The sequence below is a fragment of the Lolium rigidum genome, chromosome 6 (assembly GCF_022539505.1).
Source record: "Lolium rigidum isolate FL_2022 chromosome 6, APGP_CSIRO_Lrig_0.1, whole genome shotgun sequence".
Lineage (NCBI taxonomy): Eukaryota > Viridiplantae > Streptophyta > Magnoliopsida > Poales > Poaceae > Lolium > Lolium rigidum.
The window spans coordinates 299,211,717-299,237,124 of NC_061513.1; the positions used below are offsets into that span (position 1 = coordinate 299,211,717).

Here is a 25,408-nt window from a genome sequence, read left to right on the forward strand (position 1 = left end):
TCACCAGATTTTGGACAAATCCGAGAGGTGGGCCGGGCTTGGAAGATTACACGTGGAAGATTTACGAAGCGGCCTGGCACGGAGAGTTTGGGCTAAGTTGCCCGTGTATCTTTAATTATGGTAGATTTTATCTTGGATTAAAAGTTAGAGTTTATCTCGTGCACGGTTTGGTGCACGCCCACATTAGAAAGTCCCTGGACTATAAATATGTACCTAGGGTTTATGGAATAAACAACAACTCACGTTCAACCCAAAACAAACCAATCTCGGCGCATCGCCAACTCCTTCGTCTCGAGGGTTTCTATCGGGTAAGCGACATGCTGCCTAGATCGCATCTTGCGATCTAGGCGGCACAAGCTCACGTTGTTCATGCGTTGCTCGTCTCGAAGCGCTTTTGATGGCGAGCAACGTAGTTATCATTAGATGTGTTAGGGTTAGCATTGTTCTTCGTTTAAGCATGCTTACGTAGTGCAACCCTTGCATATCTAGCCGCCCTCACACCTATCTCGGGTGTGGGGGCGGCACCCACTTGATCATTATTTAGTAGATCCGATCCGTTACGATTGCTCCTTGTTCTACAAGGATTAGTTTAATATCTCGCAATAGTTAGGCCTTACAAAGGGGGAGGATCCGGTGGCACGTATAGGTGGCGTTCGCAAGTCCTAAACAGGATGTTCCGAGGATCAACTTCATGTTGGTTTTTAGGCCTTGTTTAGGATCGGCTTACGAGCACCGTGCGTGGCCGCGAGGCCCAACCTGGAGTAGGATGATCCGATTATGCGGTGAAAACCCTAAATCGTCGTAGATCTAATTAGCTTTATCTTGATCAAGCGGGACCACCAAGTATTCGTGCACCCGTACGAATCATGGGTGGATCGGCTCTTTGAGCCGATTCACGGGATAACTCGAGAGCCGATCGAGGCTCGTATTTAATGTTTACATGTATGCCACTGCGAGAAACTAAGCGAGGCATCCCCATCACCTTCCGACCGGGTATAGGTCAGGTGGCACGCCCTGCACTTCGCATCGCCGCGTGTGACCGGAAGAGCATTGCGGGCCGTCGCTCGGAGGGGTCTCGGCCGGCCGCGGCTCTAGGCTCTTCCCGGCTCTACGGTGTTGACAAGGCCGCTGCCCGCCGGTGGGTTTTGGCAGTCAACACATTACGGCACGCCCGGTGGGACAATCGTCTACATCAACCACATCGCCATCTACATCCGAGATGGCGGACGGCACGCCCGGTCACCTACGAGGAGCTGCACGACGAGCTCAAGAAGCAATACAACGAGATCAAGGCCACCCTCGAAGCCGACCTCATCGGCTCCTTTCGGAGAACCCGTTCCCATGGCATCGGATGGAAGGGATTCTCACCTCAAGGTGCACTCGATGGGATAGATCTCTCGCCCCGTCGGAGGAACGCACCGGGGGCTGCGGCGGGGAGATCAACTACTTGGTGGCTCACTCGCTACATCGCCACTGCGAAAACTTGGTCAACGTGTTGGAGCGTGTCGCTGCGCGTAATCCAGGAGATCATGAGCCACCGGTACTCGCCGTCAGGACCAGCTCTCGGGACTCATCAAGGAGAGTTGCCACTCCAGTCCCGTCCACCGCTGCCATATGCGTTGGCAGCACCTGCTGAAGTGCCGACTACACCGGCATTCCTCGTCTACAAGATTGGTGGTGACCCAAGTGGCTACCAGTTCTTGGCTGACGCACCTAAGGAGATCCCTCAAGGATACGCGTGCACGTATGTGCCAGATTGTGGTAGCTGGGCACTCACAAACCAGGCCACAACATCGGGGACTCCGGCGAAGACAGGAGGAACGTCAGCAACAGAGCTTGAGAAGCGGACGTGGCTAACTAAGTACGCCACACCGACGAAACTCCCGAGCCCAGCTCCTGCGGTTGGCTCGGAGCTGGAAAAGCAAACATGGCTGGCTAAGTACGCCACCCGGCGAATCTTCGAGTGCAACTCCTACGGCCGGCACGGCGGATCAGATCGGTACCATGCGAGAGACCAGTTCGGCATGGTGCCGAAAAGAAGAGCGATCGGCTATTCCAAGCCGTACCCCGACGATTACGAGATGATCCCGCTGCCACCTAAATATCGGCTCCCCGACTTCTCCAAATTCGGTGGATCGGATGGCTCCGGCTCCATCGAGCACATCGGCCGATATTTGGCTCAACTAGGACCGGCTTCGGTGTCGGATCAGCTACGCGTGAGGCTCTTTTCACGGTCCCTCACGGGATCGGCTTTTGGATGGTACACCTCTTTGCCGGCAAACTCCATCCGAGTCTTGGAAGCAATTGGAAGAACAGTTCCATATGCAATACCATTCGGAAGCTTCCGAGTCTAGCATTGCCGATCTAGCACAACTACGTCGAAGCGCGGGAAACGGTGACGAGTACATCCGGCGCTTCGGGAATCTTAGGAACCGATGTTATTCGGTTCGTATAGCTGAAAAGGAAGCGGTCGAGTTGGCGGTAGCAGGCCTTGCAACACAGCTCAAGGACATGGCCTCCCAAGCGGATTATCCCTCGTTAGCGCACATGGTTCAGAAACTATCGGCATATGAACAGCGCCATCCGGACCTGTACCAAGACAAGTTCAAGCGTGCGATAGTCATGGTCGATACGAGAGGAAGATGAAGTGCTCGCGGGAGACCAAGAAGTGGCGAGTGGCTGAGTGGACTCGGGGAGGAACCCCGTGTCCTGCAAATGGGTAAAGCCACCGGGGCCGCCCGAGGGATTTGATTTTGACGTGACCAAGACTGAACAAATCTTCGACCTCCTGCTCAAGGAGAAACGAGTTGACGATTCATGAAGGTCTCAAGTTCCCCACGGCGAAAGAGCTAAACGGAAAGCCGTACTGCAAATTCCACAACTCGCTTTCCCATGCCACCAACGACTGCAGGGTGTGGCGTCAGCACATCCAAGCGGCGATAGAGAAGGGGCGGCTAATTTTCAACCAGTACGCCATGAAGGTCGACACCCAACCCTTCCCCGCCGTTAACATGGTGGAAGTCACCTACCCCGAGGGTTGCCGGCCAGGTCCCTCGTTCGGCATCAACGTGGTAGGACACGGGAACCACTGCGGCGAAGATGGAGATGAGGGCAGTCTGCTCTCATAGCAAAGATATAGAGGAGGCCGCTCCACGCGATCGGCTCCGTCATGATGGCAAGCGCTACGTCACGGAGGGAGAGGTGAAGAATATACGATATCGGCGACCCCTCTCCGATCACCTCCTCAACAAATATGTAAGTCGGTATGACCAACGCCGTCGAACCAACTATGATGATGAAGGAGATCGTCCGGCTAGAGAAGCCGGAAGACATCGTCGGCATGATCACGATGAGGAGGAGCACGAGCGCCGTGCCACGGAAAAATCAAGGGAGCAAGATGACAACGCCGGACATCGGGACTGCCCCTTCTTCGGACTACTCGCTGGGATTCGAGGAATGAGCCGATTGCCCACAATTGGCAATTGCCCGAGAATGCAACACGAAGAAGAAGGAGGCAGCCAACGTGTCCGTGTTCGAGCGCCTAGGGCCTCTCCCGCCACAAAGCAAACGCGCTCGAGTCACCTCGTTGGGCAGATCTTGAGGATTCGGAAGACGAGGGAGAAGTAGAAGAAGACAGGTACCACCGGCCTAGGTGGTGCCCCGACGGACTCAGCCCGTTCCCAAAAGCGCGGGGTTCGGCGATTGCGCGGCCCGGAGGAAGCCGAGAGGTTATATCCGCATACGCTAAGAAAGGCACGGCCTGATGCGGCTGCAAAGGTTCAGCGAGCCCTGGATGAAGAGGGTCGTCCACGGAAAATGGAGTGGCGCCCTAAACAGAGGAAAGCCGATGATGAGACATCGGCTGGCACAAATATGGTACTCGTCTTGCCGACAGAGCTTAGTGCTCCACGACTCTACGGTGCGCTCAAGGTGGACGACAGCAAGCGCATCAAGTCAGAGGTTGGGTTGGTGTTATCCAGCCTGACCGAGTAGCAAGATCGAACCAGTGAGCAAATCAGGCGAGGCTGATCCTTGTGATCGGCCCCAAAAAATTCATGAAGGGACATCACAAAACCTTCGCTGAGCAAACAATGTGGAGGCCGATTCCAGCAATCGGCCAAAATTATCCTCACCCACCATTCCGCACTGGGTTCAACATGTTATCCAACGGAGCCGATACCATCAATTCTCTTGACGAGAATCGGCTCGGGGGCACCTGAGTAGATAAAATACGAGGATATGCAACGGAAGCATCTCATCTTCCGGTGATGGGTATTGGAATATGGGGGCCGATGCACGGTGTCGGCCGTAAAAAAAAAATATATATGAAAATTTTTCGAGCACAGCCGATGCAGCAGGCATCGACTTCAGAATCAAGAAACAGCCGATGCGTAGCCATCGACTCTAGTTGTGCGATGTTTATCAAGCCTCCACCAAATCCGGGATTTCCAATCGTGGGGCTAGTTCAGCTGAAACGGAAGATTATCGGCTGTCAGAAGAAGAAGAAGGATCGGCTGTGGTGCATTTTCTCTGACATTCTCGCCTCGAGTAAGGCTCGGGGGGCAGCAGGCCTAGTGGATACTCTGTTTTTAAGAGCCGATTGGAGTTACCTCGGCCGCGACTGCATCATGATCGTCCTAGGGAGGAAATGGGAAGGAAAAGCCGTCGTCTGGTACAAGGCTTGGACCATGCTGGTGCTGCAAGAGAAGGAAAGGGACCGGATTCTCAAAAATAGCCGATGAGTTGTCGTCGGCTGAGGAATTGCGAAGAATTTTAGTCAGATATCGAATCGCAGCCTAAAAATGGAGAAGTTCTTGACCTTCGAGCTAGTTAGAATCCGGTTTCATCAGCGTCCAAAAGAAAGGGGTCCGAGGCGTTGCTATCGGTCTTAGCATGACAGGCGGAAGGAATGAAATTGGAGTAATTAAAGGATGAATGGGAAGAACAATTTCATTAATTCCAAGGAGCGGCTTTACAAGAAAGAGCCGATGGCTCTCAAAAGAGGGATCTGGTGCCTAGTGCACTGCTACTACTAGTCCTATACTACTAGTCGTCGCTGTCCTCGTCATCGCCGCCGTCGACGTCGTCGGCGCTACTCCCGAGGAGCTCCTCGTCGGCTGCTGCCCCAGCCCTTGGCCGGAGCCTCTTCCTCCTCGTCATCATCATCATCCTCGCTGTCCGCCCGGGAGCGGAAGCGCTTGGTCGGCGGATACCCGATGGAGGAAGAGGATTCATCCTCCTCCTCTTCTTCTTCGTCGTCATCATCCTCGTCCTCGTTGTCCGCCCACATGCGGGGGCGCTTCTTCGGCGGGAGCTTGGCGGAGGGGGAGGCCGTGGCCTTCGCTGCTTCTCCTTCTTTCTCCTCCTTGTCGGAGGAGAGGGGGTTCACTGCGGGGTGAAGGCTGTCCTCATTCTTCTTCTTCGGCAAAGATTGGGGGAAGAGGCTTGAGAAGGAGGAGGAAGAGGAAGACATAGCTACAGGAGGAGAGGGTTTTTTGGTGCCGATGGCCGGGACAGAACAGAGGATAAAGAGAGCTAATCAGTCGGCACGGTTAAATAATGAGAAATCTGGTGAAGGTGTGATGCCCTTGCAGTTTCCAAGGAGTCAATGCCAAAGCTATCAGAATTTGCAGAGAAGCTGAGAAGGCCGGGCATAATGATGACGGATGCCGCAACGGCCCTCGCTTCTGCCACGACATGACCCTTCGAAGGAAAGCATAATGATTTTGGAAATGTTATTTCCAAAACCAGGGGGGCATGTGTTATCACCGGATTTTGGACAAATCCGAAGGTGGGCCGGGCTTGGAAGATTACACGTGGAAGATCTATGAAGCGGCCTTGCACGGAGAATTTGGGCTAAGTTGCCCGTGTATCTTTAATTATGATAGATTATTATCTAGATTAAAAGTTAGAGTTTATCTCGTGCACGGTTTGGTGCACGCCCACGTTAGAAAGTCCCCTGGACTATAAATATGTACCTAGGGTTTATGGAATAAACAACAACTCACGTTCAACCCCAAACAAACCAATCTCGACGCATCGCCAACTCCTTCGTCTCGAGGGTTTCTATCGGGTAGCGACATGCTGCCTAGATCGCATCTTGCGATCTAGGCAGCACTAAGCCCCACGTTGTTCACGCGTTGCTCGTACTCGAAGCGCTTTTGATGGCGAGCAACGTAGTTATCATTAGATGTGTTAGGGTTAGCATTGTTCTTCGTTTAAGCATGCTTACGTAGTGCAACCCTCGCATATCTAGCCGCCCTCACACCTATCTCAGGTGTGGGGGCGGCACCCCGCTTGATCATTATTTAGTAGATCCGATCCGTTACGATTGCTCCTTGTTCTACAAGGATTAGTTTAATATCTCGCAATAGTTAGGCCTTACAAAGGGGGAGGATCCAGTGGCACGTAGGGTGGCGTTCGCAAGTCCTAAACAGGATGTTCCGAGGATCAACTTCATGTTGGTTTTTAGGCCTTGTTTAGGATCGGCTTACGAGCACCGTGCGTGGCCGCGAGGCCCAACTCTGGAGTAGGATGATCCGATTATGCGGTGAAAACCCTAAATCGTCGTAGATCTAATTAGCTTTATCTTGATCAAGCGGGACCACCAAGTATTCGTGCACCCCGTACGAATCATGGGTGGATCGGCTCTTTGAGCCGATTCACGGGATAACCCGAGAGCCGATCGAGGCTCGTATTTAACGTTTACATGTATGCCCTGCAGGAAACTAAGCGAGGCATCCCCATCACCTTCCCGACCGGGTATAGGTCGGGTGGCACGCCCTTGCACTTCGCATCGCCGCGTGTGACCAGAAGAGCATTGCGGGCCGTCGCTCGGAGGGGTCTCAGCCAGCCGCAGCTCTAGGCTCTTCCCGGCTCTACGGTGTTGACAAGGCCGCTGCCCGCCGGTGGGTTTTGGCAGTCAACAATATCTGAAGCCCATGTATCTGGGTGTAGTCTGGGCAGTTTCAACAAAAGGATTGTCTTGGCTGCCTCAAAGAACATATTTGCATGACTACACTCAATAAGTACATGCATAAGTGTTTCTGAATTTGCTTTGCAGATTTCACAAGTGCTATTAGCCATGATATGCCGCCGTGACAGGGTCCCATAATCAGGAAGGATTCGCCGAAAAACCTGCCACCAAAAGATGTCTCAATTTGCAGACTTCAGGTTTGACATTTTGATGTCTCATTAAAGATGGAATATTCTCTAGTGGGAGGCGACGTTCCCGTCGACAGCGAGGCGCATGTGGTAACTTCGTCAATATGAAGATCTGTCGGATGAAGTTTCTTGGACGCACTCTCTCGAAGGTGCTCATAGGGGTAGGATGTGCGTGCGTGCGTTCATAGGGGTGAGTGTATGTGCGTATATGTGAGCATCTACGTATGTACTCGTGTTTCGCAAAAAAAATCCCACCGATACACAGTGAAGCGATAAATTGGGGTTTTTCAACTTTACCCCTTCCTTTTTTGATTTTTTAGGTGGACTCTTTTTTGAATTATTATTTTCATCCATTTTTTAAAATTATTAAAGACACAATACAACGTGGGCTGGGAGCACGGGGCTCGTTCAAGAATAACCCTGCACGGTCGGCCCGTTTAGGCCGCCTGGCCCCAACTCTAACTCTACCCGGGCCGGCCCGCGCGCAACTCCACCGGAGCCCGCCGTCCCCGTCCCCCTCAGAGCTCGCCGACGACTTCAGCCGCGCGGCTCTGCTCCGCCCCGCTCCGACCGCCGCTGCAGCTCGCCGCCGCCAAGGACTGGGAGGCGTCTCGGACGGTCAGTCGAAACTGCGCATCAGCTATCCACTACGTATCCCACCCCAATTTTCTATCTGCACCCGCTCTGTGTTCCTCTTGACTCCGTTCCCAACCATCTCTACCCCTATCCGTAGCAGCAAACAGTGGTGGCGCGTCTCCCCCAAGGACGGCTCTCTCCGGCGGGCGAAAAGGAATAGCCTGCTACATACTCGCGGTGTGAAGGCGGGGAGCGCGAATCATGGGGACTTCCGCGGCCCAGGAATCGGATCTCTGGAAGCAAATCGACGACGCCGAGTGGTTAGATTCCTCCTCCTTCTGCCCCGCTTTCTCACTACTTGATTGTCTTGTCACTTCGTTTTCTATCCAAGTGGTCTGTGGTCGTAGTTGTTCGGGTACTTGTTCATGCTGCTTGCTCATCACCATGCAAATGAATGGATGAATTATGATTGTCCTTCTACAACTTGCTAGCTAGCGACCTATGGTATGTAATTTCCTTTAGTTTGGAAGTTTAACAAGCCATGAGATTTACTCGGACTAGTCAATAAACATGCTTGCCATAGTAATTGCCAGGTTTGCCATACTAATTTGTAACTTCCTTCCTTCTGATTGCTGATGACTCTTGGATTGGAGGAGCAGACCACGTTGTATTATTGCGCTTATCCTTCTGGTAAAGCATGCAATGCTCCAAACGGGGAAATAATAATGTTGGAACTTGTTCACTTATTGCTGTTTACATCCTCATGGCCCAGCTATCTGGTCAGCGGATCCTTCGACAAGGCGGTTTTGTCTGCATTATCCGTCTCTGATCAAATTCGAGCGGATGCTGCGCGGGAGGTGCATGACGGTGATGAGCTATTGGAAATGCTTGAGTTAGCTGGGATGGTACTCGCTCAGGCACTTAAAGAGCTCAGAAGGTAAATTATTGGCGTTTCCTCCCTTTGTCGTGCTAAAGCCCTTGTGTTCTATCAGAGAAAAACGAACCAACTGGGGGAGAAACCCTCTGTTGTATTTCATTAAGACGGTGTTAAGTCTCGAACTCTGGCTGCCTAGCACACCATCACATGTGCTAGCCGGTAAGCCCCAGGGTCTTCCTCTTGTGGTCTAATCAATTTTCAGTATTTTTCTATGTGCTGTAATAAGGTAAGGATGTTGATTAGAAGTTTTTAATACTGCTAACATACCAAAAGCGGCTAACTTAAGAATGCTTATATGCTTTCCGGAAAAAATCTGCATAAACGTTAAAGTCAAAAAAGAGGCTACTATTAACTGCGTAACCACCTAGCTTTTTGTAAGGAAGGGAAAAAAATTCGTGTTGAAATTTGATTGATATCCAACTAAATCTATACGCTCGCCCTGTCCAGTTCGAGAACCCATATGCACATTCTTAAGAACAACAACTGCCTAATCGTGGGCTGACGCCATGTTTACATACCGGACATGGAGAAGACAAGTGAGCAATGGGTAAAAAGAATTAAGGCCATGGATGATCAAGGCAGCAACAAAATGGAGAGGGGGGAGATGAAGTAGTGCACTGCTACTTTGTACTCGTAATTTTGCTTGCCCGCTGCTGCGTGCCTTTGTGTTCTGCAGCCTGCTACTTCTACACATCATGGTTGTCCACCTGCGGCGGTGGTGCTTTGACAAGTACTATTGGAGAAGCATCTGTGATCTGCCAAACTCCTTCCTTATTTAAGATACCTTCACCCACCAGTAAGCACACTCGGTAGCGCCGCCGCCATCAAGGGTCTTGCTCAGGACGTGGAGGTCGAGGCGACATAGTAGCTAGCTTGTTACTGTCGTTTTCACAGTAGGCTATCTGCTCCATGTTGATGCTGGGTTGTAACTGGAGGCATCATTAGTAATGGAAGTGCTGGTGACAGCGATGTCAGGTTGAGGGAAGGCCATGGACGACAATGGATACAGATCATGGGGTGAAGAAGAACCCAGATCTAGTGGGTTTGGACTTGGGTTGCGGACCCTAATGCTATGTTACACGACCAATTTGCGCTAGTAAAACTTTGAGATTTGTGCAAATAGATATTTGGAGAAGCATAGAAGCACTTCTCTAAACTTAGTGTGCTTACTACTTTTCTGAAATGAATTGTATCATGTACTCCCAGCATTCTTGCCCCAACTATTACCTTCCCTAAAAAGGGCCAGATGAAGATTGTAGATAGATTCAGTTATATTTTATTGTCTTGCGAAATGTCATATCCTATATACTGAAGTCCTTAAGTGAACTTTGTAGATATGTAGGTTCACAAACACTTTATGCGTTATTTCAGAGCATTTGCATAACTTTTGGTATCTGGTTCTTATTCTAATATGTTTAACACATACTGTTCCAGGACATCTGAGATGTTTATTCAGCTTAAAGCTATGTTTGGTTCAGTGGCATCAGTACCAGTGAAAGTTTTCCTGACAGGGTAAATATTACACAGAATTCTCATAGGCTCTTGGTTTTGCTCAGTGTGTCCCCCTTTCTGTATCATTGACAAGTATCTTTCTTATAGGGCTACCATGCTAATGGCTGAAGGATCTGGGCCTGACCTTCGACCAGTTTTTGAGGAGTACCTTGCTCAATGGAGATATACAGATGATCAGGTTTATGTTTTGAATGGAGGACAGGAAAGATCCTCAGATGGTCTTATTGTTACATCAACTATGGCACCTGAAGAGTATTTGGAGGTCGCAGAATTGTATACAGTTACGTTTCTTGGCATTGCCTCCAATGAGCCTGCAAGTGCCATCGCATGGGTAGAAAAGGCAGAATTAAGTGAACAAGATCAACAGGTATTTATAATGATGGAGTATGTTAATGATAGATACTACAGCATTCCAATTTCGAAGTTAGGAGTTAGTACCTACCATGTTTGCATTTCCTATATCATTAAGCTGTATCTTGATTCTTCTTTACAGGAACTACTAAAAAACTTCATACATTACAAGCAGCCGCGAAGAAAAAGTCATCAGCTGCTACAGGGGCAAAACAGTCAGCAGAAAGGAACCTTTCCGCTACCGTGAACGACAAAACACCACCGACACCTGAGGATGCTCCAACAAGCACCACACGTGCACCCAATGGGAAAACACATGGCTTACCAAAGTCCATCGAACCTACCCTACAGCATGTCACAAATAAATTTGATCCCGTGTTTTGGTGGTTTCATTCAGTTCGGGTAAAGGTTGGCAAAACACATATCGTTCTGCCAAGTGGTAAACTGATGCTTTTGTTCTCGCTGCTGTTCTCTACACTTTATGTTCTCCGGAGGAAAGGTGCCGGCTTGAAGAGGTACAGGTTCCATCTACTTGCAGTAGACTTTCAGATTATGCAGAGCTTCTTGTGCGTTTTAGTGACCCTGGCGAATGTTTTTTCCTAATACAAATGTACATTGGACAGGGCTATATTCCAGCAAGCTTCATCCCTGCGACGAGCGTTCCTCGATGCCCTGCAACTCGCCTTCTCGGTGCAGATGAACCCGCTAGCTGCTGTTCAACAGACGCCACAGGCCCCTCGAGGAAGCTGGTGATACACTGATACAATGTACTTACCCATCCCAACCTGTAACTAGCAATACCTGAATTGTAATCCGGCACACCGTGATACTTGCCGTTGTCTTTTGTGCCATTGATAAATGTATGGGAATAATAAAGCAAGGCTGCTAAATATATCGTGGCAATGGTCTAGTTTTGGCATCAATCCTGGCTCGAGAATTTTGGTTCAGACTTTGTTCCTGTTCTGTTGGTTCAGGCGTGTTTAGTTTTTCAGTATAGCTGCAGCTAGCAAGTGAGTCTTTGTCCTATGAAATTTTCAGAAATCATGTGGAGTGAGATGCGGGTTCACATTGAAAGTGACTTTCAGGCCTCAGCAATCTTTAACATCAGTTCGTAAGAAATGTGCATCACAATGTACCTGGTCGATTGGTGTCGATTGCACATGAAGAAATGAGACAGGATCGGTTTCAGTTGATCTCGACAGCGTTAGCTGAACTCTGTGTTCCATACCTTGCGGTTATGAAATAATAAGGGAACCTGTGTCATCAGTACAACAATGTGGCTGTAGTTTAGTGGTGAGAATTCCACGTTGTGGCCGTGGAGACCTGGGCTCGAATCCCAGCAGCCACACATTTCCTTTTTGCTCAATTTTTGTATCACGTCATCATCTTCGCGTTTTATTGATCAAATCGATTATCTCCACATTTAAATCACACACCCCTACTACAGCTCTCCGTACGCACCGCACGTACGACCAAAAAACATCTATACACACACATCACGTTCGATCACATCGATCACCGCGCCGGAGATGCGTCGCCGCTGTCACCGCCGTCGCGGCGGACGACGTCGTCGTCCTCCACTCTGGCAGCGAGCGCGTCCTCGAGGACGAGCACGACCCTGCCCATGGCCGGCCGCACCTTGGGGTTCTGGCTGAGGCAGTCGTAGGCCAGCCGCGCCACCCGCTCGAGCGCCCTGGCCGAGTAGGGCCCCAGCCGCTCCATCCTGGCGTCCACGATCTTCTCCAGCTTCTTGCCCCGGATGAGGATCGGGCGCGCCCAGTCCACCAGGTTCCCCGCCCGGCCGGCCCTGCTGGGCTCCAGCGCCCGCCGCCCCACCAGCATCTCCAGCAGCACCACCCCGAACCCGTACACGTCGCTCATCGCCGTCAGGTGCCCCGTCGCCACGTACTCCGGCGCCGCGTAGCCGTAGGTGCCCATCACCCGCGTGGACACGTGCGTCTTCCCGCCCACCGGGCCCTCCTTCGCCAGCCCGAAGTCCGACAGCTTTGCCTTGAAATCCTGCAGCCAAGAAACGCAGCAAGGTTCAGATTGAGCTTGAAATCCAGCACTGTGATGTGCATGATCGGGGGAGGAGGACGGACCGCGTCGAGCAGGATGTTTGAGGTCTTGAAGTCGCGGTAGATGATGGGCCGCTCGGCGCCGTGGAGGAAGGCGAGCCCCCGCGCCACGTCCAGGGCGATCTTCACCCGGGTCGTCCACGACAGGTTGCACGCCCCTGATAAAAGAGATTCAGCAAGGGATGCTCGTCTAGTCAGGGACCAGAAATTGGCAAGAAAATGAAGCTGATTCGTCTCGATGCGTACGGCGGAAGAGGTGGTTCTCGAGGCTGCCCTTGGCCATGTACTCGTACACCAGCAGCCGGTGGTCGTCATCGCAGCAGCACCCGATGAGCTCCACCAGGTTCGGGTGGCTGTACTGCCCTAGGCAGCTCACCTCCGTCTGCAGCGCGCACACGAAACAACTTTGACACATCAATCGATGAATTGGGGAAGTCGACAGGTCGATTGGAATGACCAATATATGAAACTGACCAGCCACTCCCGGTCCCCCTGGATGCCATCCGGGTTGAGCTTCTTCACGGCGACCTCGGCCCCGCCCACCATCCCCTTGTAGACCACCCCGAAGCCGCCCTCCCCGATGATCTGCGTCGGGCTGAACTCGCCCGTGGCCTGCCGGAGCTGGTCGTGCGTGAACAGCCGGAGGTGCCCGTACGCCGACATCGCCCGGAACTCCGCCAGGTCCTTGGGCACCAGCAGCATCATCGGCTCCGAGCTTGTCTTCCGCAGCCGAGGCGTGGACGACGTCGCCGGCGCGCCGCGGACGCGGCCGCGGCTCGTCTGAACGAAGGCAAAGCTCACGGTGTGTTTACGTCGGAGAGCAATCCGGACAATCGATCGACGTACCTTGCTGGTCCTGGACGCGGCGGCGGACCGGCCGCATGTCGCCGCAGCTGGAGATGATCCAGCGATGCATCTTCGGAAGAGATGGTACAACCCCGCGTGCACGTTTACCGGGGTACGTCGACTGTGAAGGTTGGTTGATTGGGTGATCGACCGGCGAGGGGTCCGGGCGGTGGCGGCGGAGGCCAATGGCAGCCTCCGCCCGCCCACGCGCCGGGACAGATGTGGAGAGAGGCGACGGGAGGAATGGTCGGAGAGCGCGGTACGTCCATTGGGGTTGCCTTAATTTGGGACCCGCGCACGCGCACGCGCACGTCTGTTGGTCTCCAGGGCATCATCGTGCCAACGAAAATGGCGGGAGATGACGCGCAATCCTCCCCGTGCATCATCGGAGGAGGGGCAAAGTGCCTACGCCATCTACGCGCTTCGCGTCACATTTTTTTTTTCTTTTTTTAGATTCACAGGGAGACATCTCCCCGGTTCCATTTCATATAAAATGAAACCACAGTGTTTTTCCAACATCAGTCCAACTGCAAACTAGGGCTAAGACTACCACCCAGACACCAGCCAAAAGCAACACAAAAACCAACAGTTCCAAAACAAAGTCTAACAGCTAAAACCCATCACGTCACAGGACATAGCAACACAGCCAAAACGAGAAAACTAAAGCTATTACACACCACTTTTTCGAGCTGGTCTTTTTCTCACAAAGCACGACATGCACCGAAGCGTCTTCCTCCGGATGTTCTTTCGTAAATTCCAGCGACGCTCGTCCTCCATGAGAAGCTTTAGACGCAGGAGCCCAGGAAGAGATCCAATCGAAGGAAGAACACTTCAAGGTGGTTCCAGCTCCAGTGGTGCTCTGATCTTGTTTGACAGATGCTTCATGAAGAGGTCTACTTCCTCCCATATCTGTTCCTTGAAAGGAACTTTCCAGTTCTCGGATAGGAAAGGATAACCCTCCACACCTGCTTCAAATTCAACCAGGTAAGTCTATTAAACACTAAGCTATTTCTAGAATTCCAAATCCCCCACAACACAGCAGAGGAAATGAAATTAAACTGTAAAAACCTCTTATTACATAGCCATCTACCAGCTATATCTATATATTTCTCTACTTTAAACTTGCAAATATCTGTAACCATCCCCCACATCTGTTTGGCCACAATACAGTCAAAAAACAAGTGGTGTACACTTTCAAACTCTCTACAAAAGGAGCACTCCATAGGTTTTGGAATACCCCTCTTCCTCAAGTTGTCTCTAGTCATAATTTTGTTTTGAGACAGCAGCCAAAGAAAAATTTGTATTCTAGGTGGAATTTTTAAGTCCCACACAGCCAGGTAAATAAATTGGAGTTACTCCTCTAAAATTCACTAGAGCATACATTGATTTTGAAGAGTACACACCATTTGTTTCATAAACCCAAATGAGTTGATCCTCATCAGAATTGAAAACTACGGTTTCAGCAATAGCTACTAATTCCAACCATTGCACCATCATATCATCAGTAAAATTTCTCCTAAAATCACACCTTAAATTTGTGCCATCCCAGAGTTCCCTCACAGTTTTAGTTTGTTGGTTAGAAACAAAATATATGTCCCAAAATTGTGTTGCCAAATTAGTATTACCAAACCAAATATCTTCCCAAAATCTAACACTTCTACCATTCCCTATTTTCCATTTATATCCAAACTGCACAGACTTCGCAAGCACCCATCACTCCTTTCCAAAAAGGTAGATGGGTGTGTATCATGACAACACAAAATGTTGGGGTCCTTAGTATTATATTTACAATCTATAACTTTCCTCCACAGGGTCCCTTCTCCCTGGATATATCTCTTAACCCAAGACCCTAAGAGACATAGATTTAAATCTTGCAGGTTAGGGACCCCCATGCCACCAAACTCTATTCTCATACATACAGATGACCAATTTGCTAAATGTATTTTATTGTTCCCTTCCTCATCATTCCATAGGCAATTGGCTAGCTGTGTATTGATAAGTTTCAAAGCCCATTTGGGGAACTTAAAGAAAGAGAGCAAATAAACTGGGATATCGGCTAAGACTGATCTCACTAATTCCCTCTTAGCTGCAGAAGATAATAGCTTCCCTCTCCATCCAGCTAACCTACTTAAAAGGGAGTCAATCAAAGGCTGAAGATCTTCTCTCTTCAATTTATCATAATGAAGAGGGATCCCTAGATATTTGATTGGAAAAGACCCTAGTACACAACCAAAAGTTTCCAGGAAAGTAGTACATTCCCCTATTTCTACATTGATAGGTATTAACTCACTCTTATGATAATTAATCCTCATGCCAGATATCTGTTCAAAACAAGTTAGGATCCATTTCATATTAGTAGCTATCTCATTACTTTTCTCAAGGAAAAGTAAAGTGTCATCGACATACTCGAAGACAGATAACACCCCCGGAACAAAGTCAGGACAAAGCCCCCTAATCATCCCTACATTTCCTCCTTTAATCAACATTTTAGAGAAAACATCCACTACAAAGTTAAACAGACCAGGTGACAAAGGGTCCCCCTGTCTTAAACCCTTGCCAGTGATAAAAAATCACTTTCTACTTCATTTATCTTCACACCTACTGAACCACCAGTGGTCAATTGTTTTATAAGTCTAATCCAGAAGGGACTAAAACCTCTAAGATGCAGTACCTCATACAAAAAATCTAGATTAACCCTATCATAAGCTTTTTCATAATCAATTTTAAAGACAAAACCTTCTTTCTTCCTCCTATGTACCTCATGTACAATTTCATGTGCAGTAACAACACTCTCCAAAATATATCTCGCCTTTAATAAAAGCAGATTGATTTGGAGAAATTAATCTCCCAATAATTCTGGCCAACCTATTTGTCAGCACTTTGCGGAAGATCTTAAAACTACGAGTTAAGCGTGACTTATAGGTCTGAACTTCTTCATAGTCCTAGCATCATTCTCTTTAGGAATCAAAGTAATCATAGCAAAATTCAGTCTAAAAATATCTAGCTTATCATCAAACCAAGCATCAAAGAGATGTAGTAAATCCAAAGCAATAATATCCCAATATTTCTGGTAGAAGTAAAAAGATAAACCATCTGGCCCAGGTGCTCCATTTGCATATGACCCAAACACGAGCATCTTTTATCTCCTCTAAAGTAAATTTCTTTTCTAAAATCTCATTTTCTTCTGTGGTTACTTTTTCCTCAGGTAAGAAAAAGTCATCTAGCAGCCTAATCTCAGGTCTCTCTTCAGCCCCAAACAAATCCTTATAAAAAGCTTTAGCTATCTCTAGCATCTTTTTGGTTTCAGTTACAGGGCCCTCAGGTCCTTCCAGCACAGGAATCATTTTCTTCCTTCTCCTCTGGTTGGCTAAAGCATGAAAATAAGCAGTATTTCTATCCCCCTCACATACATCCCTATCTCTAGACCTTTGTTTTGCTTTAATTTCCTCAATTATCCAAAAGGAGCTCAATTCGAGTAAGAATTTGATTAAATCTACCAGCTTCACCCTCAGACAGCTCATGAGTTTCAGCCTTAACATCTAAAGCATCATACTCCTCCATAAGGGATTTTTTCTTTTTCCTAATTTCAGCATCTATATTAGCACTCCAACCTTTAGCAGAGCTCCTAAATTTCCTCACCTTAGCCTGCCATATGTCTAGAGGATTATTACTGTGAACTGGAATAGACCAGGCTTTAACTACCACATCAAGGAAGTCTACTCTAGTACTCCACCATTTTTCAAATTTAAAACTACTTTTCCTAGGAACATTTACCTCCCAGAATCCCAAACTATTGGAGTATGATCACTCCCTAGTTTAGGTAAAGCTCTTGCATTTCCCAGAGGGAATAAAGCCTCAAAACTAGTATTGCAGAAAATTCTATCAATCCTACTCATAATCCTATTGTTTTGGTTATTACTCCAAGTAAAAGATCTACCTGCCAAACCTATTTCTACTAAGGCCCACATATCAATCCAAGCATTGAACTTATCAGCCCATTTAAAATCTATAGCACCATTACTTTTATCACTCTTAAACCTAACTAAATTAAAGTCCCCTCCAATCATGGCAGGACCATCCCAATTTAGAAACAAGTCATGTAACTCTGAAATAAACAGCTCCTTACCCTCCTCATAAGGAGAACCATATACTGTAGTTAACCTAATCACTACACCTGAACTTTTCAGTCTAGCAGTTGTACTAACAGAAAAGGACTTAATTTCCCAAGAAATAACCTCAAAGATATCATTGTTCAGACCAACTAGAATACCACCAGCAGTCCCTACTGCCGGCATATAGTTCCACTCAAAATTCCTATCTCCTAGTATAGATTTCAAGAAAGACTTAGAGAATTTCTCTTTTTTTGTCTCTTGAAAACCAATATAGTCAACTTTCAAAGGGATAACAGTATCCTCCAGGCATTTCTTCCTACCAGGAGCAGTAATCCCTCTAATATTAAAAAAAGAAACTAACATTGTAACCTCTTCCTGGGGTGCTTGCCCCGAGATTTTCTAATGACTTCTATCCATCTATCCCCTTCATCCTCATAATTCTCATCAACTTCCTTATCATACTTTTCAGGAGTAACAACTAAAGCATTACTATCAGAACATAAAGCTATTTTTTGAGATTCAAGAGGTAAGTTCTCACTAGGAATCTCATCATCTACTAAACCACCCCTAGGTGATCTGTAACTATAATGCTTGTTTTCTACCCTATCATTCTCACTAATAGCATAAATATCCACCCCAACTTTTCTAGCTAAGGATTCAAGATAATCAACATCAAGAGACTGAAAAGCATTAGACTGCATTATACCTTTCATCTTCTTGTTAGGCTCCTCCAGATTGCTCCTTTTCTTGTACTCAATTGCTTTCTTCATGACATTAATGGAAGTATCCACCCTAGAGCTCTGTCTGATAGCTTGCACAGGTCCCCAAGCCTTCTTCTTCTTTCCATTGTCCTTGTCTACTTTGTCTACAATCACCTCCTTGTCAGATTTCTCCAGAGTGGAAAAGAGATCATCTGGTAGAGCAGCTTCAAGGTCATCCACCTTCATCTCCAAAGTCTCCATATCACCAACCTGTTGACCAGCAAGAACTCCTTGATTCTCCAAGAGGAAAGTCTCGCACTTCATCCCCCATTTCATCTTGAGAGCAACCACCACTTTTCCGAGATAAACTTACCATCATCACCAACACAACCATTCTTAATCAGCAAGTCATATATCTCGCACCACTAACATACTCCTTGACTTCTTCACCATCAGCCACAAGTCTTCTCACCACAGATCCAGAACCAGAAGCACCAGGTGTTGATGACCCACAAGTATAGGGGGTGTATCGTAGTATCTTCGATAAGTAAGAATGTCGATCCCAACGAGGAGCAGAAGGTGTTGACAGTGCAGTTTTGATGAAGGATTCACCGTAAATGCTCACGGACAAGTATTCGGGGGTTTTGATGTAACGGATGAATAAAGTACGAGTAAGTAAAATGCGAGAGAAATAATTGCAGCGAGTGGCCCAATCCTTTTTAGCACAAAGGACAAGCCGGTTTGTTTACTTATAATGACCAAACGTTCTCGAGGACACACGGGATTTTAGTCTAGTCAACTCCCCCAAGCTTAGCTTATTGCTTGTCCTCAAGCAATTCGGTTAACAAGCGAGCGATAAAAGAACTTTCACGAACACATTTGTTCATATGATGTATATATTCTCATGATATGGCTAATACTTAAGCAGTTCATAATAAGGTACATGCAAATAAGATCGTCTAACAGCTATGTCAATCATGAAGAGGTACCAACAATTAATAATAAGCATCATGAATCATGTATATAAGAAGGATTGCAATGTTCATAAGAGAGTATGATAAAGTGGTATCTCGCTTGCCTGTATTTGATTGGAAAAACATAAATGCCCGGGCACCTGCGGAGTTCATAGAAAGACTAGAAGTAGTGATTGTCAAAGATAAAAGCATCAAAGTTATACCACAATCAATCATATTTTGAGACAAGCATATTATACTAAGAATGACGGTTGTGCTCTCAAGAAAGTGCTCAAAGAAAGGATGGAGACACAACATAAAAGTAAAAGATTGACCCTTCGCAGAGGGAAGCGGGGATTAACATGCGCTAGAGCTTTTCATTTGTAAAGCGAGGAGTAAAATTATTTTGAGAGGTGTTTGTTGTTGTCAACGAATGGTAATGGGTACACCAACTACCTCGCCAACCGGACTTACAAGAGCAGCTCCCATGAATTATTTGCATTTTTATGTGGCACTCCTTCCAACCTTTCTTACACAAACCATGGCTAACCGAATCCTCGGGTGCCTGCCAACAATCACATACCATGAAGGAGTGCCTTTTTAGTTTAGTTTTATTATGATGATGACACTCCCCCCAACCTTTGCTTACACAAGCCATGGCTAACCGAATCCTTCAGGTGCCGTCCAACAATCACAAACCATGGAGGAGTGTCTATTTAAGTTAATTAATTCGGGACCAGGAATCCCATTGCCGGCTCTTTTTGCAAAATTATTGGATAAGCGGATGTGCCACTAGTCCATATGAGAGTCCGTCAAAAGTAAATGACAAGGTTGAAAGCTAAACACCACATACTTCCTCATGAGCTATGAAACATTAACACAAATTGAGAAGCATTTTGAAGGTTTTAAAGGTAGCGCATGAGAATTTACTTGGAATGGTTTGAAATGCCATGCATAGGTATTTATGGTGGACACTTTGGAATAACTTGGTTTTCATGTGTTTGGAGGCACGAGCAGCGTTCCCGCTCAGTACAAGTGAAGGCTAGCAAAAGACTAGGGAGCGACAAATCAAGAGAGCGATGCTTGTCATAATCATGCTTGCGGCAAAATAAATTAAGCGAGGCATAAAAGTGATACAAGAACTACGAAGCAATGTAAATCATGGAGGCTTAATTGACTTTTGTTCAGTCATATGCATGCGTGAGCATGTGCCAAGTCGATATAAATGAATTATTCGGAGGAGGATACCACAATGCCATACTTACTTATGAATAAAACAATGCAAGCAAACATCCATGACATGCTACTCATATTAATAAATTGGAGCTAATCATGAGAGATCATGAACTACTAGCCTTTCTTAAATAACATATACCTCACATGAACCAACTAAGCATGCTCACATAGATGAGTATATGTACAAAAATGAAAACAAATAGAGTTCATACCAGCCTCACACCACAATCAGATTGTCGTAGATCGTCATTATTGCCTTTTCACTTGTGTAGCTTGGATAATATGAAATGAAAACCACGCTCCAGCCACCGAAGACCATTGAACTCATAATGAACTTTAAAAACCAAAGAATAACAGCAAATATTTTTGGTGTTTTCGAATTTGAGAATAAGAACAAAAGGAAACAAGCAAACAAAGCAAAATCTTTTCGGGTTTTCTTATAGCAAACTAGCAATAGCAAATAAAGCGAAACAAATGCAAGAAACCAAGATAAACAAATGGTGAAGAGAAACAACAGAAATATTTTTGGTCTTTTTGTGTTTTAGGAAAGAAACAAAGTGGAAACAAGAAATAGCAAACTAAAAGAAACACAGAAAAGCGAGATGGCAGAAATCTGCCAAAAACCTGACAGCAGTACAGAAATCGATTTTTACAAAAATCTTACGTTGCTCAGTTCAAAAAGTGTTCAACTAATGAAAGTTAGATAACAACCTGGGGAACCTGCACAAAAATTGGCTTCGCAAAATAACGTTCTGGCTGTACGCACGAATTTTTACGGTAACAGCCCAGAATCTGTTTTCAGGCAGCACTTCCCCAAATATCATCTTCCTCTCATTAGAAAACCACTCAAAGAGACTAAACAAGTATATACAAGTATCCAGCAATCATAATATGCAAAGAATGAGTGATGCCGGTATACCTCCCCCAAGCTTAGGCTTTTGGCCTAAGTGGAGTTCAACCCCATCGAGGGCACTGGGTTCCACGCCGGTGGATCATATGTGGAGTAGTCATAATAAGGTGCCGATGCAGAAGAAAAGCGTGGGGGTTCCTCATACCCAACTTGTGGATGCGAAGAGCTTGCTGCATCGGATGACGAGTCGAGGTGTTCCTCGACCTCATCTGTGTTGTCACGTGCACGATGGCTTCCTCCCTCGATGTATGCGTTAACCGCACTTTCCGTAACTGACCAATCCTCCCTGGAATCAAAGTTAAACAGAGAAGGTGCGGGCAATCCTACTAATTTTTCAACTTTCTTAGTCCTTGTCCAAGATTTCTTGTAAAATGTTATTCTATAAGACAGGTTCCCTAAATTAGACGAATTAGAAAGAAATTCATGCTTAATCATGGAAGCTATGTCAAGTTTCTCCATAGGGAGCGGAATATCAAGGCTGTGAGGTCTCACATTATGCATAGCTAATAAACGAGAGGCGATGAGACCCCCACAAATTCCTCCCTTCTCACGGTTAGTGGCAAGTCTGTTGGCTATCAAAGCTCCCAAGTTATAAGTCCTATTACCTTGTAATGCAGCAGCTAGAAAGGCTAGATCCGGGATAGTTATTTTACCTCCATTCTGTCTTGCTAGAACGCACTTGGTAATGAAATAGGCGAAGTAACGAATAGCTGGGAAATGAATACTACTGATTTTACCATCATCTTCCGAGAAACTCCTTCCATGACAAATCATCTTGAAGAGGTCCGAGAGCTCTTGCGTCGATCCCTTTATCTTCTCGCATGATCCCCATTGCGGCACTCTGATTCTTTGCACAAAAATCACTCGAATGGCAAGTTGACGAGTTTTATTATAAATTTTGTACTTGAACCATGGGGTTAGATTGTGACCAATTGAATTTAAAATCTTGCACTACTGACATAGTCGGTTTCACATATTGGCATGGTTCCCCATCAACAAAATCATCCAATCTACCACGAGAGATTAAATTTTGGACCTCCTGCAAAATCCCTGCACTTCTCATGAAATCCGCACACGGATAGTAAGTGGGATATACTCCTTCTTCTCGGTGAACTCTCATGACCTGTGGCACCTCCAACTCATGTTGGTTGAGTTGGTGCCTACCTCCTTCCATTTTCTGAAATTTTCAACAAACAATATAAAACTTGATTTGGTGACATATAATTGAGGGAAACTACCATAGGAACTTGCTAGAGTACTAATCATGCATCAAAACTAGTTTCTACCACTTAGAACAAGCATGCAAGCTCACTAAACATGTTACCTACAGCAGCAAAATATTCAAGATATACTCAACCAAACAAAATTCTATTTGGATAATCGAAGAAGTCACATACCGGAGAGCAAATGTGCCAAATTTCAAACAGAAATCTGGGCTGAGCAAAGAGATCGAAAAATCCTGAGCTCTTGAGCAAAAACGCGAGTGAGAGAAAGTTGGTTCGAGTTTTTTCGGGAGAGAGAAGATCTTTGGGAGAAAGAGATGATGTAGTGGGGCAAGGAGGGGCCACACCACATGGTGGCGCGCCCACCTCCTTGGCCGCGCCGGCTTGTGGTGTGGCACCCTGTGGTGCCCCACAGGTCATCCTACTGGTGCTCCCAGTGCCTCGTCGAAAAATAGGACCAACGGTGTAATTTTCGCGAATTTTTGAAAACTTTGAAAAATGCACATTTCTGGGTATTAAGTTTATTATTACTGGCCAGGAAAATTTTTGAAATCTCAAATCAACTAAGAAACTTTGCAAATTAAAAGTGATACAGCAGCTAAAGCAAGTGGAGGAAGAAAGAGATGTTGTTTACCTCCCCTATGCATATAAAAAGTATTTGTTAACAAGGTTGATCAGGTCTTGCCACCAAATAAATTTTACATAGCATATGAAGAAATAAACCTCAAATCAATCATGTTACCTTGAATTGTATTGATATGGATCCAATCACAAGAGTTTGATATTCTTCTTTAGGCTCATATATAGGACAATCAATAGTTCCCACTTTGATAGTTCTCATATGAGAAATTGTATTAACTCCGCACGCTTTTTCAATCCTCTTGGGGAAATAGACGGTGTGTTCCTTATCATCAACATTGAAAGTAACCTTTCCTTTATTGCAATCAATAACAGCCCCTGCGGTGTTAAGAAAAGGTCTCCCAAGAATAATAGACATATTATCATCTTCGGGCATTTCCAACACAACAAAATCGAGTTAATATCAAGCGGTTATTAGTAACTTGAGCAGGAACATCCTCACATATACCAACAGGAATAGCGAGTAGATTTATCAGCCATTTGCAAAGATATATCAGTAGGTATCAACTTATCTAAGTAAAGTCTCTTATAAAGAGAAAAAGGCATAACACTAACACCGGCTCCCAAGTCACATAGAGCGAGTTTTAACATAATTACTCTTAATAGAACAAGGAATAGTAGGTATACACAGGTCGCCCAACTTCTTTGGAACTTTGCCATTGAAAGAGTAATTAGCAAGCATAGTGGAAATTTCCTCATTGGGGATTTTCCTTTTGTTAGTAACAATATCTTTCATATACTTTGAATAAGGAGGCAATTTAATAGCATCGAGTCAAAGGGATTTGCAAGAATAAAGGTTTCATCCAATCACAGAATTTATTATAGTGTTCTTCTTCCTTTGATTTTAATTTCTTAGCAGGAAAAGGCATTTGCTTTTGCACCCAAGGTTCTCTTTCATTACCATGTTTCTCAGCAATAAAATCTTCTTTAGTATACTTTTTATTTTTAGCATGCTTTTCGGGTTCTTTTTCAACCTCTTCTTTATCGGGAGTATCATTCTTATCATTATCTTTATCATGTTCATTACCACTTTCAGTTTCAGCATCAGAAATAGAAATACTATTAGGATCATTAACAGGTTCAGAGGATTCTACAACATTTTTATGTTTCTTCTTCTTTTTCTTAGATGGAGCTCTAGTTTTAGTTTGTTGAGAATCTTGTTCAATTCTTTTGGGATGCCCTTCAGGATATAGAGGATCCTGGGTAGAGACACCACCTCTAGTTGTTACTTCATAAGCATGTTTTTCTTTAGCATTATTTCCTAACAAGTCATTTTGCACTTTAGTGAGTTGATCAATTTGAGTTTGAACCATATGAAAATGTTTAACAAGCATCTTAACATCATTGGAGGTTCTCTCCACAATATCATGCAATTGACTAATAGCTTGAGAATTTTCCATTAGATGATTCTCTACTCTCATATTAAAATTTTCTTGCTTAACAATATAATTATCAAACTCATCTAAGCATTGCGCGAGGAGGTTTTGAATACGGAATATCTTCCCTAGTAAAGCGTTGAAGGGAATTTACCTCAATCATGGATGAAGGGGGAATTATCTCACATATATCTTCTATAGGAGGTAGATTCTTCACATCTTCAGATTTAATACCTTTCTCCTTGAGAGACTTCTTGGCTTCCCTCATATCCTCATCATTCAATTTAATTAAACCCCTCTTCTTCACTATTTGCGTTGGAGTTGGTTCAGGCGTAGTCCAATCATCATAATTCCGGCCTATTTTAGCCAATAATTCTTCAGCGTCGTCGCGGAGTTCTTTTCCCGAAAACACAACCAGCACAACTATCCAGGTATGCCCTAGACTCAATGGTTAGTCCACTATAAAATATATCAAGTAAATCATGCTTTTCTAAATCATGGTCGGGCGAGCTCTAATAAGAGAGCAAAATCTCGCCCAAGCCTCGGGCAATTTCTCTTCATCTCCACGATCAAAATTATAAACTCTCTGCAAGGCAGCATGTTGAGCACTAGCGAGGAAAGTATTTCCGAAAGAAAACAGCAAGCAATTCTTTTGGACTTTTAATAGAACTAGGTGGCAAACTATTATACCAAGTTTTAGCGTCATCCTTTAATGAGAATGGAAAAATTTTAGCAACAAAGTAAGTACGCTTCTTAACATCATCAGAAAACAAGCTACTCAAAGTGGATAACTC

The 25,408-nt window shown here is 46.0% G+C and overlaps 1 protein-coding gene, 1 non-coding gene and 1 pseudogene across 2 annotated transcripts; 2 read left to right on the forward strand and 1 right to left on the reverse strand.

Annotated features, from left to right (window-relative positions):
• Nucleotides 1–7,768: 7,768 nt before the first annotated feature.
• On the forward strand, nt 7,769–11,463 carry LOC124663447 (protein APEM9-like). The gene is made up of 6 exons (XM_047201147.1): nt 7,769–8,060; nt 8,513–8,677; nt 10,112–10,189; nt 10,277–10,558; nt 10,687–11,055; nt 11,164–11,463. Exons 1-6 carry the CDS (start codon nt 8,002–8,004, stop codon nt 11,291–11,293), a joined length of 1,083 nt encoding a protein of 360 aa, XP_047057103.1. The 5' UTR covers nt 7,769–8,001; the 3' UTR covers nt 11,294–11,463.
• A 353-nt stretch (nt 11,464–11,816) lies between these two features.
• On the forward strand, nt 11,817–11,888 carry TRNAH-GUG. The gene has a single exon. It is a non-coding gene; the product is annotated as a tRNA-His (tRNA).
• Nucleotides 11,889–12,055: 167 nt separating this feature from the next.
• LOC124664451 lies at nt 12,056–13,534 on the reverse strand (annotated as a pseudogene).
• Nucleotides 13,535–25,408: the final 11,874 nt, after the last annotated feature.

Coding starts and splice junctions, on each gene's coding strand:
- LOC124663447 (XM_047201147.1), top strand. CDS start 8,002: ATGGGGACTTCCGCGGCCCAGGAATCGGATCTCTGGAAGCAAATCGAC. Junction 8,678..10,111: donor GCACTTAAAGAGCTCAGAAG/GTAAATTATTGG, acceptor ATACTGTTCCAG/GACATCTGAGATGTTTATTC. Junction 11,056..11,163: donor AAAGGTGCCGGCTTGAAGAG/GTACAGGTTCCA, acceptor TACATTGGACAG/GGCTATATTCCAGCAAGCTT.